The sequence below is a fragment of the Calliphora vicina genome, chromosome 5, assembly GCF_958450345.1.
Source record: "Calliphora vicina chromosome 5, idCalVici1.1, whole genome shotgun sequence".
Taxonomy (NCBI): Eukaryota; Metazoa; Arthropoda; class Insecta; order Diptera; family Calliphoridae; genus Calliphora; species Calliphora vicina.
The window spans coordinates 74,281,258-74,299,225 of NC_088784.1; the positions used below are offsets into that span (position 1 = coordinate 74,281,258).

The 17,968-nt window shown below is 30.5% G+C and overlaps 1 protein-coding gene across 1 annotated transcript in view; it reads left to right on the top strand.

The window, feature by feature from the left end:
- The first annotated feature begins 2,818 nt into the window (after positions 1-2,818).
- Positions 2,819-17,968, top strand: part of LOC135961381 (juvenile hormone esterase-like) — a 29,787-nt gene continuing 14,637 nt past the window's right edge. The window contains exon 1 of the mRNA XM_065512881.1: positions 2,819-2,885. Coding sequence (XP_065368953.1) covers positions 2,819-2,885 — 67 coding nt within the window. The remainder of the gene's footprint in view (positions 2,886-17,968) is intronic.

Consider the following 17,968-nt stretch of genomic DNA (forward strand, 5'->3'; position numbering starts at 1 on the left):
CGCTATGCTTGAGTGTGCTATTTATCTTTTACAATTTCCAAATTATAAGCAACACAAGTCATTGGTTCTGACTCAGTCACATTAGGAAAATTTATACAAATTTTTAAGTATGAAAATGTGCAATATTTTTAGAGACGGAGTTTTAAAGTGGCATATTTTTGATTATAATTGAGATATTGACTTGAATTTTTTTGAATCGGAATAAATGTGGATCAAATTGTTCCTAATATTTGCAATCCTATTAAAATTTTGATATAAATTTTAGTTTTAGAAACTCAATGGATTTAGGATTTTAGAACATGTGGCCCAAAGTTGAATTTTTGATAAAAAATTGGTCAAATTCCGAAGGACGTAGGGGCGACATATTTGAAAAATTTGACATGTTTTTTATACCAAAATGTTCTCCGTAAAGATATCTTATAGAAAAACATAAAATTGATATACATATGTTCATAAAGAAATGTTTTTTTTTAATAAAAAAAAAGAGTTAAGTCACCTTTTAGCCCAACAAACAGCAAAAATCTACTATTTTTTAATATTTAAATTGAAAATCGTTTATTTTTGGATCCATAATAGATATTGACCTCAAATCCTTTGTATATTATTGCTAATTTAGTTGTCTAACTAACAAAAAAATTCGAGTCCATTCGGTCGAAAATTACACCCTATATTTTTAAAATAGGGGGACAAGATATGGCCAAATTTTCAAATTTAAATTTTTAAATGCCAATAACTCGAAAATTAGAAGAGATAAATAGCATACGAGCGCTTTTCAAAAATATTAAAATCTTTGAAATCGGATGGGAAACAAAAAATAGCACGTGTATAAAAATTTTACATGTCGAAGTTACCCTACTTTGATTCCCCGTATCGACGCCCCTGGAGCATTTGTATGGCCCATTTTAATAACTTAAACTCGAATGCTCCTTGGCTACGCCCAAATAAATTTTATCCCGATCGGACCAGCCGTTTAGAAATGCCAGATTTATTTCCAAAAAATTTCGATTCTGCCCCACTGTGCAGTGTAAGAGAGAACAGTCCAGGCAAGAATGTCCATCCGACATCTGTCTCAGGTCTACTGCAATACCGTTTGGGAATATTGAGATCGAAATCCTCAGTCACTATCTTCACGAGACTGACTGATGGTGAAAAATGAAAACATGCAAGGGAAATGTGATGATGTCAAACGCGACTTCCTTTCTACAGTTACTTTTACACCATTTGGAACTGCGGAAAGGAGGAAACTGTTATCAACTTCAGTGAATGTTCGGCTCTTCGTTTGTTAATAGATAAATTTCTGGGTGAACATGTTCTGAACGATCTATCTGAGATATAAGGAACCAAACAGTGTTGAATTTAGTACTATTTTTACTAGCATCTAGTCAGAAAGTATACAGGGATGTTATATGATTCTCTTTATTTCAGAACTGCCTTTTGCTAATATTTTTGCTGTACGAAACATAAAGCGATTTACTTTTGCACACAACAAATTAGGTACCCAACCTTTTTATATCTTTGTCTTTCTATGAGAAACTGATTCTGGCTTTTTTGAAACGTCAAAATTCGCACCTCTGTATACTTTGTGATTAGAGTGTCCAAAAAACAGGAAAATTTAAGAAACCGGTTTCCGATTTAACCGAAAAAGTGTGTTTTTTCAAAAAACCGGTTTTGATTATTGTCTTTTAAAAAAACCGGTGAACCGGTTTCGGCTTTTGTCTTCAAAAAAACCTGTTAACCGGTTTATAATAAATTTTTATTTATTATGAAAAAGGAATACTTAAATTTATTTTTGGACGCTAACAGGAAATGTGTTAAGAATTGTGTACTCAATCTTCGGAAATTTAGCATTTTTGAATTCTTAAGGATATATCTTTATGCAAATATATTATATTCTAAAATGCTATAATTTTCTATAAAATAAATCAATATTTAAAAAAAAAACCAAAACTGGTGGACTTTACAAAGATGCAAAAAACGGTTGACCGGTTTTCGGTTTTGGATACTCTATTTGTGATCTATTCTGGATCTTGTTCATAAATCTCATTGAGTATGTTTTTTAAAAATTTTAATTAATCGATTCTTGAAAAGTCACAATTTGTTCCCAGAAACTACTCCCTCTGTTCACCTGGTACAACTAAACACAAAGTTTAATTTATAATCTATTTCTTATTGTTTTAGATTCTCTGAGACAAAGATCAAATACAAAATACATGACATCTGCTGAAGTCACCATTCATTCTGACGCAATTCGAGGCAAAGTAAAGATTTAAATATTTTCAGCTTTTGTTCATATTGTTTGGAGTTTCCTGATACGGCTGTGTCATACCCCATTAAATTAATTTCAATAATTCTTACCTACATTTCTATATGTAGCCGTAAAAATGAATATTATTAAATATTCCATTTCGTCATTGTTCCATTTTTCTAGATAATCAAATCTCCACTTCTCATGATTTATTTAATAAATTCAAAAAAGAAATAAAACTTCCTCCCTTCTTTAGCATCAATTTGCAATGTCGTACGAACGTATTGTGAGTTTTTAGGTCAACTTTTTATTTTTATTGCAAAAAATTAACATTTATTATTTTCATACTCCACTTCACATCCATGAATGTAGTTCAAAGCCAATTCTTGTGCATTTTTGTTTTGAAGGGAGGACGTACTACGATACGATAACGTTCGTTGGTTGTGCGAGAAAAAGCGCGTGTGACCCACTTGTAGGAGGAGAAAGAAGGGAAATGACATTGAGAAATGATCTGCATATGGGTATGAAAGTATGTATATTTAATGATAACATTATTCTGTATGTATTAAGAAAATGTCTTATGAATTGCAGATATTTATAGTAAATGCTCCCACATTGATTATAAACGAAACAAATTTAAGTATGATGGGAATGGGGGCATCTCAAGCCAGATTTTAATATATATCTGGAAATATTTAATTGTTTTCTTCTGAAATATATCTCTGTAATCTGACTTCTCTATTGATAGTAATATTTTGTAGCAAAGGTTTAATTTGAAAATCACCAAAAATATGGTAGTATAAAAGTATATATATTCTGGATTCTTATTAGAATATCCAAAACCGGTCAACCGGTATTTTCATCTTTGTAAACTCAACCGGTTTCGTTTTTCTTTAACTTTACGGTTTTTTCAAAACACCTTTTTTGGATAAACCGGTTTTTTGAATCTATGTCTGTCTATTGAAGGCACCAAGTTGCATCGAAGGAAGGAAGTAGGATAATCAATTTTTCCCAAAATATTATTTGTTTATCTGAAAAGTTTGTTATTGAAAATGGGGAAAATTTGTAAGGTAGAACCAAAGTTATGGATCAAAATGTGAGGCAAACTCCGAAAGTGTTGTTTTTTCAAAAATATTTTTATATTTTGGTACGTTTTTACTTTTAAAAGCGGTGGTTTATTTTTATTAAATAAACAGGAATCTTTTAATTGCAATTAAATGCGATCAGTAGTTTAAACATTTCTAACAATTATTTATTGATTAAAATATACACAACAGTTTATAGTCACTCTCTTTAAATACACACACTTATATTACACATTTTAAAAACACAGTTGATGTTAACTATAACAAAGTACTGCTATTCACTCACAACTCGCTGTTACTATTTAAATATATACACAGCACCATCTTCTAGAAGTTTCATGAATAATATAACGGAAAACCGTTCTAATTCCACAATGATCACCTAGACCTTATAAAGCTGCATCAATGTTAATGTCATACTTATATTCCTTGTGCTTTATTACTGCTTCACATCGACGATGCATTAACCAATTAAAGAATCAATTGTCTCCTTTTTTTATTGATGGTCCAGCACACTACCGTCTAGTCTATCGGGGCACACAAATTGGTGTCATTCCCTTAGAATTGCATCTGAAAAAGATTCCTTCGAAGTATAATTTTGGTTATTTCAAAACACGTAACCGGTTATAACACGGTCGGTTATACACCCTAGAGGTGTGTTTGGGATTATTGTCGTGCTGGAATCTATTTATACATAACATCGTTTAAAATGCATCTGTGTCTGACTCAATCCCACCATAATATTGTCAACGCCAATTTTGACTGTTTTATTCGTGAACTTAGGGTCCAGTCTCTTTTCCTTCGGTCGTCATGCAAATGTTCTGCCTCTTAAATTGTATTTGGATGTATCCGAACAGAGAACAGTAGAATAGAAGGGGGCCATGCGCTCTCTTTTACAAACCAAAAAAGATATTCAGCCCATTTATTAATAAAAAAAAATCTGCGGGAGTTTTTTTCCTTTTCCCACTTTCAACATTGAATTTCAATAGGAAAAAGGAAAGAAACTCCCGCCGATTTATTATTTATGATTGGGCTGATTATTAAAGTTGTTCTGGTTTCAAATACATACTTAGATATACATATAAGCTTTAGTTATTTTAATCTTGCCTATCTCTTCTTATTTCTTTTTACCAAAAACGGCGATATCGCACCTCCCATGGGGTAAATACGTCAAGGGGATGGAGAAGAATTGTCAGAAGTAAAAAAACAAAATTTTTTTAAAATTTTTGCATGGTTTTTATACTTTAATTCATTAAACAGACAAAAATTAAAGTAATTAATTGTAATTTCTAGAGTTTTCAAAAAAAAACGAAGAATTTCAACACCGCGGTTTCGGTTTTAAAAAACTGAAAACTGATCGGTTTCGGTCGGTTTTAATTAATTAAATATCAAGTGTTATAGAAACAAAATCAGTTGATAATATAGGAAAAGCTAACAAATTTAAAATTCAAACTTGACGGGTGTTCAAGAGGATAATGGAATATTTGTACGTTTTCATTGAATGGTACTTTTTTAATATATTAAATTAGTTAGCTTATATACATTAAAGTTGGCTAATATACTTCTCAGTAAAGAAATAATCAAGAATAATGGACTCAATGGTATTATGATACCAAAAAAAGAGAACTAAACCAAACTAAGGAGTATTTTTTCGTTCTTCAAAATGGTAGTTTTTGAATTTTCTATAATATTGAACCTATAATCAGGAAATTACTTTGATTTCAAACTTGACGGGGGTTCAATTGTGGAAAATTGGTACCTTATCTTCTAATTGTACTTTTTATTATATTAAATTATTTTACTTATGTACATAATAGTTGGTTATAGTATTATTTCTTTATTGTAATAGTACTTTTGGAATATTTTATAATAATAAATCTAAAAATTAGACACACATGATTCAGAATGAGTTAGAATTAGCAAAAGATGACTTTAGTGTTACATTTCTTTTGCATTTTCAATAATAATGGGCGCAGAAATATGAAATTAGGCATTCATGATGCTGAATGGGAATACAAAATGTCGGTCTTTATGACCCACGTTTCGGATGAGCTAGAATCCACATTACAATGAACCAATAAACTTGACATGAGAGACATGTTGTCCTGAATTATTATTAATTTACAAAGGGAGACTTCTAATTGGGGTCAGCCAGTACAACATACTTTTATTGGATATTTGAAAATAACTAAGTCTTTGTTAAAAACACTTTGCATTCTGTTTTTATTCCCGTAATTTCAACAAATAGATATCTATCAGAGCTTAGTTACTTATGGAGTACAAATATTTGGTAATTTTTACCCTTAGATATTGATTTGAAATTAATGTCAAGTTACCTTTTAGGTAAATTTATCTGCTGGGTATTTTACACCGTAGATATCTATTTGTTGAAGTTACGGGCATTAAATTAAATAAATAAACAGTCATTTGAATTTTAATTGTCAGGAAATACTTGGATGAATTTTTGGATAAAAAAGTTTGTTTTTCATTTCTAGATTTTTAATTTTTCTACTGAAAATAGATTAAAAGTAAAAACCGAAAAATAATTGTCGGTTTCGGTTTTAGGCCTTGAAAACCCGCGGTTTGGGTTTCGATTAAAACCGAACACGAAACTGTAGTAATTTTACATAACTACACAAAAACAATATACATATAATAGAGATCTAAAGAAAGTCCACTGTGAGAATAATTAAATATTTATTTTTAAATTTGTTGACATAACAACATCAAATAAATATGTATCTTGTAGCTGATCGTGACGTGCAAGAGGAGTTCTGTGTATTAATATAATTTGTTTCACACTTTCAATTAATTTATCAAAACAATTATTTTACCTTATTGTTCACTATTATTGATGTTCTAACACCAACCAATGTATTTTTAGAATCACAAAAATTAAAAAAGTTAGCACAAAAAATACTTACACCAAAATATTTTCGGGAATTTTATGAAATTGTCAAACTTTGAAACATCGATTAACGCAAAACAAAAGTCGGCAATGTAATAAAATTGATTAGTTGTTGTTTCATTAGAGTTCAAGATTTATTTTATAATTTAAAATTTAAACTATTGTGAGTATTATTAAATTTGAAAGAAAGTGCCGCTGAAGCACAGCGATTGCTCATGATGAATGTGTTTCATCGGTTTCAGAAGTGGTGATTTTGACATTGAAGACAAATATCGGCCAGACCAGCCAAACACGTTTGAAGAACAAGAATTGGAGGCATTACTCCATGAAGATTGAGGTCAAACACAACAAGAGCTTGGAAAATCATTGGGAGATACTCAATCAGGATTCATCCAAAAGCAGGGAAATGGGGTACTGTATGAATTGAAGCCGATAGACCTTGAAACGCTATAAATTAAAATCAAATGTTTGCACCGAATCATTACTATTGATGAAAAATGTATACATTACGATATCCCGAAGCGTAAGACATCATATGGAAGCCGTACAACCAGACGAATCGACACCAATGCGAAATATCCATGGTGCTAAGGTAATACTATATATTTCGTGGAAGCAAAAGGGTCCTATCTATTATGAGCTGCTGAACCGAACGCAACTGATTCGTTTGATAGGAGTATTTGCTAAAAAACGGCCAGACATGAAACCGTAATATTCCATCATGACTACGCTCGGCCACATATTGCAATACCTGTTAAAAATTATTTAGAAAGAAATGATGACCTTGCCCCGTCCGACTACTATTTGTTTCGATCGATGCAGAACGCTCTATCTGGGATACGCTTCACTTCAGAACAGAGTATCCTAAATTGGCTTGATTCATTCTTGGCATCAAAAGATAAGCAGTTTTTTTGGCTCGGAATATGTTACCGGAAAGATGGGAATAGCTCATAACTAACAATGGCCAATACAAATGTTTGAAAATAAAAGCTAAAAATTTGGTTATCACAACGAATCTGAATATTAATACTTTAAGAAGAAAACTTATACAGATATTTCTGAAATATCCCGACAAAAACTTCATGGGAATTCCCGGGAATAACTTCCCGACTAGGAACTCTACTATGAAAAGATATCGTTTGTTAGTTAGTAAGTAGTGTAACATTTTTATGATCGGATTGCAATCTGTGCATTCAACCGTAAATGTTGCTGCTATTTTGGAGATTGTATTAGATAATACATCGAAGTAGAACTGCATCATCTATGTTAGCTGATCCGGGCTTATGTTTCATCGATTCAGACCAAAAGTGTGCAGAACAGCATTGTCAAAATAAAAAGCTAGAAGCTTTGTGTTGGTTGTGCGATCAAATTTCTAATCTGTAAACAAATTCACACAACCGTACAACAATTTACAACTATTGAGTTATCTATTAAGTAGAAATATAATTTAAATTTAAAATGATTGATTAAAATTCAAATGAAATAATTTCCTATCGCCTTTAATCAACGATTACAGGTTTATATACTAGAATAATGAGATATTTTCAAACTTATCAATCACGTATTATGGGTATTATGGGAGCCAACGTAGAGAGGAGGTAGATAGGCCGTCTGTTTGGCACATTTTGCGGCGTAAATTTGATATTCGTACATTGTTGTAGGTGAGTAAGAAGATCTCGCTACAATGTTGCAAGAATAATAACAAGGAGTTTCGTTTATTTCCATTTTTTTGGAATTCGTATGTCGAGTGTAAGAACGACAGCGCAATATGGAATAATTATTTAAATTGTATGTTTTTTGATTTGTGACTTGTATGTACGAATTTACTGCCACTGTGGTTATCGGTTTTGATAATAATACAAATAACAAAAACAACAACAACAACAATAACAATAATATTAAAATACAAATATTTAACAAAAATAGTAAAACGGAAAAAAAACAATTATTGTTCATTTTATAAAAGAAAGATTGAAATCAAAGAAATGCTCAGTTGTTAAACATCAATTGATCTATAAAGTTGAATTGAAAAGTAACGGAATATTTTATTTAAAATTTGATTCAATACTATTGTTCGTGTGAGTGTTTGTTGTTCAGTGTTGTATTTCATACTCACCATTCATGTAATTTTTATTGAAATCAAATCATGTTTAAATTTAATATCAAACAAATCGTATCAACAGACTGCAAAGCTGTTTTTAAAGGTTAATAAAGTTTATAATGTTTATCTAATGCAATTAGTGAGACTTTGTGTTCAAAAAAAATTATTTTTAATTATTCAATCAATTATAAAATTATAATGAAAATCGTCTACACTATTAATATAATTATCATTTAGTTACGTATATTTTAAGTATAAATGTCTAGAAGCTTATCCTATATAGAGTGAGTGTAGTGTTTATTAATCGGTTAACCGAAAACCCGGTTTTTCTTCGAAATTTCGGTAAATTTAAAATGTTGATTTTTGGTTTATTCGGTTTATATCACTCGGTTGACCGATTTTTAAAATTTGAAACTAAAATCAATAAATCTCATGTATTGATGATTTTTTATAATAATTTTATAAACATTATGTCAAACATTTGGTCTGATTTGAAACCAAACCGCTAATATACAATATAAAGCTCTTTCGATAAAAAATCTTAAGAATGGAAAGAATGGAAATTTCTGAAAAATAATTCGAAATTTCTGAAATTTAATTGGAAATTTCTGTTACTGTTTGGACTATGGAGCGGTTGAGGCAAAGATTCCCAACCACTTCATTCTAAATACTTTTTATCATGATGGAATATTACGTTTTCATGTCTGGCCGCATATTCAGGGCTTTTTCGGCCAAAGCTCGCTTCACTTGCATTCGGTACAGGTTCCCTGTGATGGTCTGGTCGGATTTCAGTAGCTCATAAAAGATAGGACCCTTTTTGCTCCCATCAAATACAGAGAATTACCTCAGTGCCATGGATATTTGGCTTTGGTGTCGATACGACTAATTGCCGAGCTTTACAAACGATCTCTTACGTATCGGGTTACCGTAATGGATCAATTTTTCATCTCAAGTAATGATTCATCGCAAATAATTATATTATTTTATAGCGTTTAAGCACATTTCGGACATGCAAAATCGTGTTTCAACGTATCTCGGCTTCAATACAATCCTGCGGCTCGCAAATTGCTGCCTGAGTAGCTCCAAATGATTTTGCAAACTCTTGTTGAGTTTGACAATAATCTTCATGGAGTAATACCTCCCAATCTTGGTCTTAAAACTTTTTTAGTTGGCCTGGGCGATCATTGTCTTCCGTATTAAAAACACCCCTTCTGAACCGTACAAAACTTTGAAAACCGATGGAACATTAACCACAAGCTTCGATGAGCAATCGGTGTGTTTTAGCGGCAGTCGGTGCTGTACTGTCACCAATAAACACCTTCACCCTCTCCTGTACGCGATCGAAAAGACCCCAAAATTGAATTTGAAGCACCGTTTCATATATGGGAGTTTTATTCTATTTTCTATCGGATTTAGGTGGTGTAAATAGTGAAGAGATCAGATGGAGTGAAGTGATTCCTACAACGCACAGAGGGATGAAATGTAGCAAAAGTGGCGATTAATTCAAAAGCTGAACTTTATCTGTCAAAGTCATGTTTGGTATTGGGTTAAAGTGCATTAAATAATACATCACTTACTGCTAAAAGTACAGTTGTGAGTGACTTACTTTATTGGCAGTGAGCGGTCAAAGTCAAATACTTTTTACAAATTTTGCCTGCTGTAGTTAAAATTGAAAATTTTTATATTTCGAGAGCTTATATTTTTCATATATATATATTTTATATTTTACTTCAGGTATTTGAGGACATAAATAAATATTTTTTGTTTAGATAAATGTTTTGCAAATATTTTTATGTTTTTTTTTAAAGTCCATTATTGGGGTTTTTTCGATATACATATAAATGGAGTTTAAAAAGTTCAGGGCGATATAGTATAAATTTCAGCTTATACTATATCCCAAAAAAAAAATGGTGCGGGTTTATTGAGGTTTTTTACTTATTTAAGTTATAGTGAAATAACTCCTGTTGGTAAAAAACATATGGTGAAACAAAACAGGTTAAAAAAAAGTTTTTTTTCCATTTTTTTAAAGTTGTTTTTTATGTATTAAATTAAATATAAATACATGTAATACATATCATTTTTAATATTTATTATTAATTTATCGCTTTCCATTCCAAAGTTACAGCATAAATTGTGAACTAAGGTCTTTTTTTCCATAAAACAATAATGCGCTTAAAGGGTTAAAAAAAATTAACTTTTTTTTCTAAAATGTTTTGCCTCATTGCCCCAATCTCCGACAGGTTTGATCTATAACTGAATGAATATGAATGGCTAATGTTGCTGTGATCTGCAAAATTTGAAATGTTCATAAAAAATAGGTCTGCTTCGGAAGGATCTGGACCTAGTAGCAATAAAAATTTTTAAATTAATTTTCTTTTGTAGTATTTCTCAAAATGTTTCCTTTCAGAAAAATATATGTACATAAATAAAATTTATTTTGGTTTTATAGCCACCATCAAAAAATATCGGTTTAAATGGATTTTGTTGTTCCGTTTGTAACGGTGCAGTGAAATAAGGCCATAGGTAATAAGGCCATATAGCCTTATTACACATTGTGTTGAGAAATAAGACCATATGACTTTATTACCACCGATGGAGTGAATTAAAGTCATATTCAATTATTGGTCAAAGTTTAAATAAAGCCATATCAGTGTAAAATAGCTTGTTATAATTACAAACATATGTATAGTTATTTTCTCGTGACAGGCGACAAAAAAAATATTTTATAATCATTTGCAGGAAAGGCTTCATTTAGCGAAGCCGCCTGCCGCGTTCCATATAGGAGAAAGCCCCTAAGAGCGGCCGCAGGCCTCCAATAAAAAAACCTTTTCCTGCGAAACCGAATAGTTGCAAGCCATACTACTGAGTGTAAAAACACTTGTCTTCGCAAATAAAGTTTTTCTGCATGGCGGCCTGCGGCCCCCATAAAAATCTCCCCCGGAAAACTGTTTCAGTAGCCATATTTATGTGGGTTATGCGGCAATCCTGATACAATTTTGCACAAATTAGTTCTAAGTACTCTAAAATTATCTATAAAGTTTTTGTTTTTGTTAAAATTTTTGTTACAATAACAAAACACATGTAAAATTTACACTCAAAGTACACACACGTACAATTTTCTGAAAATAAGCGAATTCACTTAATTGTGAATAAATTCGAAAATAATCCATCGATTTTTATGATCGGTATCTCATTTTCTTCCTATTATATGTGGCTTTGCGATAAAGTAACAAATCTAAACAATTTCTGATGTTTTCGATTTTTCATGATTTTTTTAAAACAAAAAAATTTTATATTTTTATATAAAAAATATTTTTTTTTCTTTAATTTGTTATTATAACTCCGAAACTACTGAGCCGATTAAAACGCAATATATATGTGAAAATTTGTACATAGCATGGGGAAAATGTTTTCAACATTCAATCAATCGAAAGATGAACATTAACTACTAAATTTTATGTATATCCAACAAAAAAGTAAAATTTTGTGAAAATGAACGAATTCACTTAATTGTGAATAAATTCGAAAATAATGAATCGATTTTAATGGTCGATATCTCATTTTGTTGCTATCATACGCGGCTTTGTAATAAACTTGAACCTAAATCTTTTTACCAATTTGTGTGAGAATCGGTCCATAATTTACCCTATCCCCCATAATATTTTATTGTCACATATTGATGGTGGGTATACAAGACTCAGCACAGCCTAATATAATTTTTTAAAGCGATTTTTTTAACCCAAGTGCTATTAAGGGTTCATTTTAATTTTTGTGCTCTTATTATAAATACTAGACATCATATTATATTTTTCTTAAGTTTCATCTTAAAAAATATATAACATTTCGCTATCTTACCATTAGAAATTCCAAATATTAAAAAAATTTACCTTTGACCTTCACGATTTAAAGGTTAACGTTTTCCGATTTTAGTAAAACTTTCAGACTATTTAAAATTACCTGGACTATAATATTCTGAATAGCATTTACTTAAAAATCATAACAGTAAGAAAATTCGGCTCATTCGCCAAATTTAAATCGCAGGTACGGAAAACTATATGAGGTATTGTCATACTTTTTCACATTTTTATTCCCTATTATTTTGTCAATAAATCCCCATGTGATGATCTAAAAAATTATAAAATTTGTTTAAAAAAATTTGAAAATGGAGTTTTGAAACTGCCGTTAAAAAAATATTTTTTTGGCCTTTTATATCTTATTAGAACGACAATTACGTACACATTTCGATTCTTTTAAATTAAATGGCAAAAGTAATTATTTAATGGCAAAGTTTTTACGAAAACCGAAAAAAATTATTTTTTTCCCCTTGTAAATGCACCTCAAAACTAAATCGCAAGTCGGCACGGGTTGCAATCATGATAGAAAGACAAAATTTCATATTTAACTATAGTTTTATATATACAGTATTGGCCATAACTAAAGCACCCCCTCAATGGATTTTTTCAAATCATAATTTTTTTGATAAAAACGGCTTTTTTGGTATGTATTTTTGTATATAGTTAATAAACTAATATTGTTAATGTTCATTTAATATTCCTTTAGTAAAAGATAATTATATTAAAAAATTATTTAAAATGATAAATCATACAAAAACTCAAAACGCAACGGACAAAACAAAAGCAACCTCTTATAAGATGTTTAAAAATTTGACTCGGTACTGCATATTTGCAATGTGAGTTAACGGGAATCACAATGAATGGACTTAAAAATTCCGAAAGATAAAAATATAGGAAGACGTAGTGTGCAAAATTTAAGTTTTATACAGTTTATTGTAATAAAAACAATGGCATGGAAAAAGAACTCCAGTGAATTTAAAATTAAAATTATTGAAGATTGGAAGACGGGTTTATCACGACATGAATTGAGTAAATAATTTTCAATTAACAGATCAGTTTTTTTCAGGCTCATTTCAAAGTTTTTGCAGACTGATCGCATATCAACGGTGCATTCTGGAGGACTGGAGGAAAAAACACGATATTATGATTCCTTGATCAAAAGAGCAATTCAAAAATATCCTATAGCTTAATCTAGTCAAGTATGAACAAGTTTAAGATTATGCGTTAGCGAAAGAACAATCCGTTGAAGAGCAGTAGAAGTCGGATTATTCAGTTGACGACCAGCAAAAAAAAACCCATTATATCAGCTAAGAACAAGAAAGCTAGACTGGAGTTTGCCAAAGCGCACATCGACTAGAGTGTCCAAAAATGGAAGCCAGTACTGTTCACTGATTAATCCAAATACAACTTAAAAAGTTCCGATGGAACAAGGCGTGTACGCATACCAAAAGGAGAATGACTGAATCCTAAGTATTGCAAAGGAACAACTAAACGTGGAAGAGGCAATGTAATGGTCTGGGGTGTCTTTTCTGGTCAAGGAATTGGGCCAAATCATAAAATTTATGGAATTATGGATCGGTTCATGTACCGTGATGTATTGAAAGCTGTAATGTTGCCTTATGCCAGTGAAGAGATGCCAATTATAGGGAGCTTCCAACAGGATAACGATCCTAAGCACCACTCCAAAGTTTGTAAGACTTGGCTACACAGCAATAAGATTCTAGTTCTTCACTGGCCTGGTCAATCTCCCTATCTCAATCCTATTGAGAACTTGTGGCACATTGTTAATATGAAAATAAATCGTAAAACATGCCGTTAAAATAGCCTGGGAAGGAATATCGAAAAACGCCATAAAAACATATTATCTTCTATGCCAGGAGATGTTCTTGTGCCATCCAAAACAAAGGATTTGCAAGAAAAAATTAACTAAAATTTTTTTTATAGTATATCCTTGAAGGGGTGCTTTAGTTTTGTCCGTTTCATTTTCTACCTTAAAATATTTTTTGATTTTAAGTTACCTCTTATAGAAAGGTTAACTTTGAAAGTATTTGTTTATCAATAGTAAACATATTAACAAATGAAAATAATACATAATAGATATTTAAAACTTTGATTTTATACAAAAAAATACCATATGAAAAAAATTCATTGAGGGGGTGCTTTAGTTATGGCCAATACTGTATAAAATAGAGGGTATGCGTTCAAAAATTCCAAAAAAAAATTTTCTCAAATCGGATCAAAAACAAAAACTTGTCATAATTTTTAATGTTTCATATACCGGGGAGACCTTACTTTGGCTTATAGAGGACCTAAACTCAACTACAGCTCCTCTATAGCCATGGAATTGGAATGGAATTTTATTAAAATCAGACTATCAGTTTAGAAATTACTGATTTATTACTGGGAATTCCCCAACTGTGTGTTATTCTCTTTAATAATATTTTATTTATTAAAATTTTGTCGTTTTATTTCTCGAATAGTTAACCAGTTGTAGGGCAAACTTATTTCGACTCATGTTAAACAATTTTAATTATTTCTCACATTATAAACAATGTAGTAATTTTATTACAACTTAATATTACATATTAAGTATCACAGAGTTATTTACATATTTTAATGAATTAAATCTACATATTTTCATACACGATTTATAGACACGTTTTAAATAAAATTTACACACACGGATTCATATACATACATATGAGTCAGTTATCTTTTTTTAAAGGTCGACTTAATTCTATCCTACCGCCTTTTCTTATCTATTAGATAGTTAAAATTGTTTATTTATAAAGGTACATTTATTATTCTTGATATATTTTACGATTTAACCGCAAACCATGAAATGATAATTTGATTTTACAGAACTTTTGTAAGAGTAAACAAAGTCACACCATAGAATAATAAACATTCTACTGTGATCTTTGTTAATTAAAGCTTACTTATCTTTGACAAAAAAAAATAATTAAATAAAATTATTTAGCGTGTAGGGTATGTTTTCAAATAGTTTGCTTCCACAGCTACCAATAGTTAGTTTCAAAACAAAATATTTCCCACTTCACTCGTATTAAATTGCATTTACAGGTTATTGTATTGTATTGTTTTTATATATTTTTTTTTATCTAAACGATTTGTTTACATTTTTTTTTCTATTTTTATTGTTTATATTTACGAATGAGTGTGTGTACCACGTGCCAAAGAAACGGTTGTTGTTGTAAATTGTTTTATATCGATCGATCGATTAACAAGTTTTGATCGTAATACAACAACTCGTAGCAATTAATTATCTTGTCAAATGTCTGGATGTTGTTACAATTTTTTGTCACACACGTGCAGAGGTCAGTCAGTCAGTCGGTCGATCAGTAGTAGGCTGGCTGGCTACAGACAAGTCTTTAGATGAAAGGAAAAAAACGCGGTTGTGGAAATTTTTACTATTTTTTTTTTCTTCAATAATTTCATAAATAATTTGTATGAATGGCGTACGTGAGCAATTGTAAGGCCGTTTGGGTGTTTGTTTTTTATATATATTTTTTGATCATTCTTTTTTGTTTTGTTTCAAATTGTAGGTGAGATATTTTGTTACTAGTATTTCTTCGATTTAAATTTGTTATAAATTCATTGATTTTGACAACTCGTTGCGAGAACATGTGTATTATTTATGAACATTAGAGAGGCTGCGTTTATATGGAGCCCAAAAGACATGCCTATGGTTGATATTGTACGCAGTCATAAATATTTGTCTTAAATGACATATGATCAAATAATAACTTGTTATACCCTTCACCTTCGTGAGAAGCCATGTCCGTCCGTCTGTCTGTTGAAATCAACTTTCCGAAGTCCACACATAACTTTCATACACGATTCATACATCAATATCTCCGGAATCCACAAATGACTGAGATATAAGGAAAAAACCAGGACAACCTCTATTTTTTACCTATATCTGGATTACTAAGTCATTAATATAGACAATATGGATATCTAATGATAGATATTTCAAAGTCCTTTGCAACGAAGTATATAAGACCATATTAAGTTGGATATTCCGAAAATTTTAACTACAACAAAATTATGAAAAATATGAAGAAATATTGTTATAATTGTAATCATGACATGATCACAAATACTTCATGAGCTACAGCCATAATATGGTCATGCCATGACAGTGTTTTACATGGTTTTAAATGATTGGGGCAATTTTGGCACCAAGTACGTTTAAGGGTTAATTTGTATTTTCCCACTGCACAGTGATTTAGAAACTTTTTTTTTTGGAAATAATTCGGTATCTCGGGAACTATTGGAGATATTATTACAAAATTTCACATGGTTAGAGCTGAGGTGTTTTTGAGTTGAATTACATTTGTTCAGCTTCCTAGGGGTAATACGGGCCAGTTTGTACTCCCTCAAAGTTGGTCACCTCGGGTCTCAAAATTTTTAAAAAAATCCCCAAAAATTCATTTATGATCGGAATGAGCGGAAATTTAAAATATAAATAGTCCTTGAGAAGGTCTACAAAAAATACGCTTACATGTGTAGGTTATCTCCTTCAGTTGAAGAGAGATTTAGGTTTATTTTTTTTTTTTTTTAATTTTGCTCGATTTTTTTTGGTTTTTTAGATATGGCGGCCCTACGGAGGGTCGAATTTTTTTTTCAAAATATCAGCTATATTGGCAATAAAATTCTAAATAAAATAAAACTTGGTAACAGTTATCTCGTCCGTGTAAAAAGTTACACGCATCCAAAGTTGGAACATGTAAAATGGGCCTAATTTTTTACGATTTTTCCTAAAAAAGTCCCTATATTTTTTCTTTTGTAGAAACAAATTTTCTTTGGGACTATATACAATTTTTATATGTTCCGGAAAGAAAACTTAATGCAAAAGCATGTAAAGTAAAATTGGGCTCACTTAAGCTGACACAGTATCCCCCAGACCTATCCAAACTTGAACAATTTAAAAAAAAATATTTAGGTTTCAGTAAAAAATTCTAAAAAGGCAAAGCACCGATCCTCGAAAAAGTTCCGTATTTGTATAACCCTATATGTTGTTTAAATACTTAAAAAGTTGTTTTACTATCACACGGTAAATAGCGTCACAGTAGGCACTTTTCTAAAAAAACTCAGTTTTTGGAACACATTTTCCCCGTTTTAGGAATTTCGGTATTTGAAAATAAAAATGTCAAAAATTATAATGTCATTAATTTAAGGACATTTGGATCTAAATTAGTTCCCAATTTTGTTGTGATATCTTTAACCGTTAAAATTTTACATTAAATCAAATTTTATATTTTTATTCGTGGAAAATCACCATATGAAAGTTTTTTTAGTTTTTAAGGTAAATGAAGTCCCAAAATTTTATAAAATTATTTAATTTTACTAAAATATCAATCCTCAGGTCATAATGTTTTCAACAGTATCAAATACTTATATAAAAAGCCTTTATTTACTCCTCAGAAGTTCCACAAACCTTGCCCGCTTTGTCAAATTTGTACGTTTTTTCATATAATGCGTGCAAAAATCTGTTACACTAAAATTTCTGTTAAGTCAGTATGTGTTTGAATTCAAAATTTACATTTGATATGTTAATAACATTTTGTACGCATTATATGAAAAAATGTACAAATTTGTCAAAGCGGGAAAGGTTTGTGGAACTTCTGAGGAGTAAATAAAGGCTTTTTATATAAGTATTTGATACTGTTGAAAACATTATGACCTGAGGATTGATATTTTAGTAAAATTAAATAATTTTATAAAATTTTGGGACTTCATTTACCTTAAAAA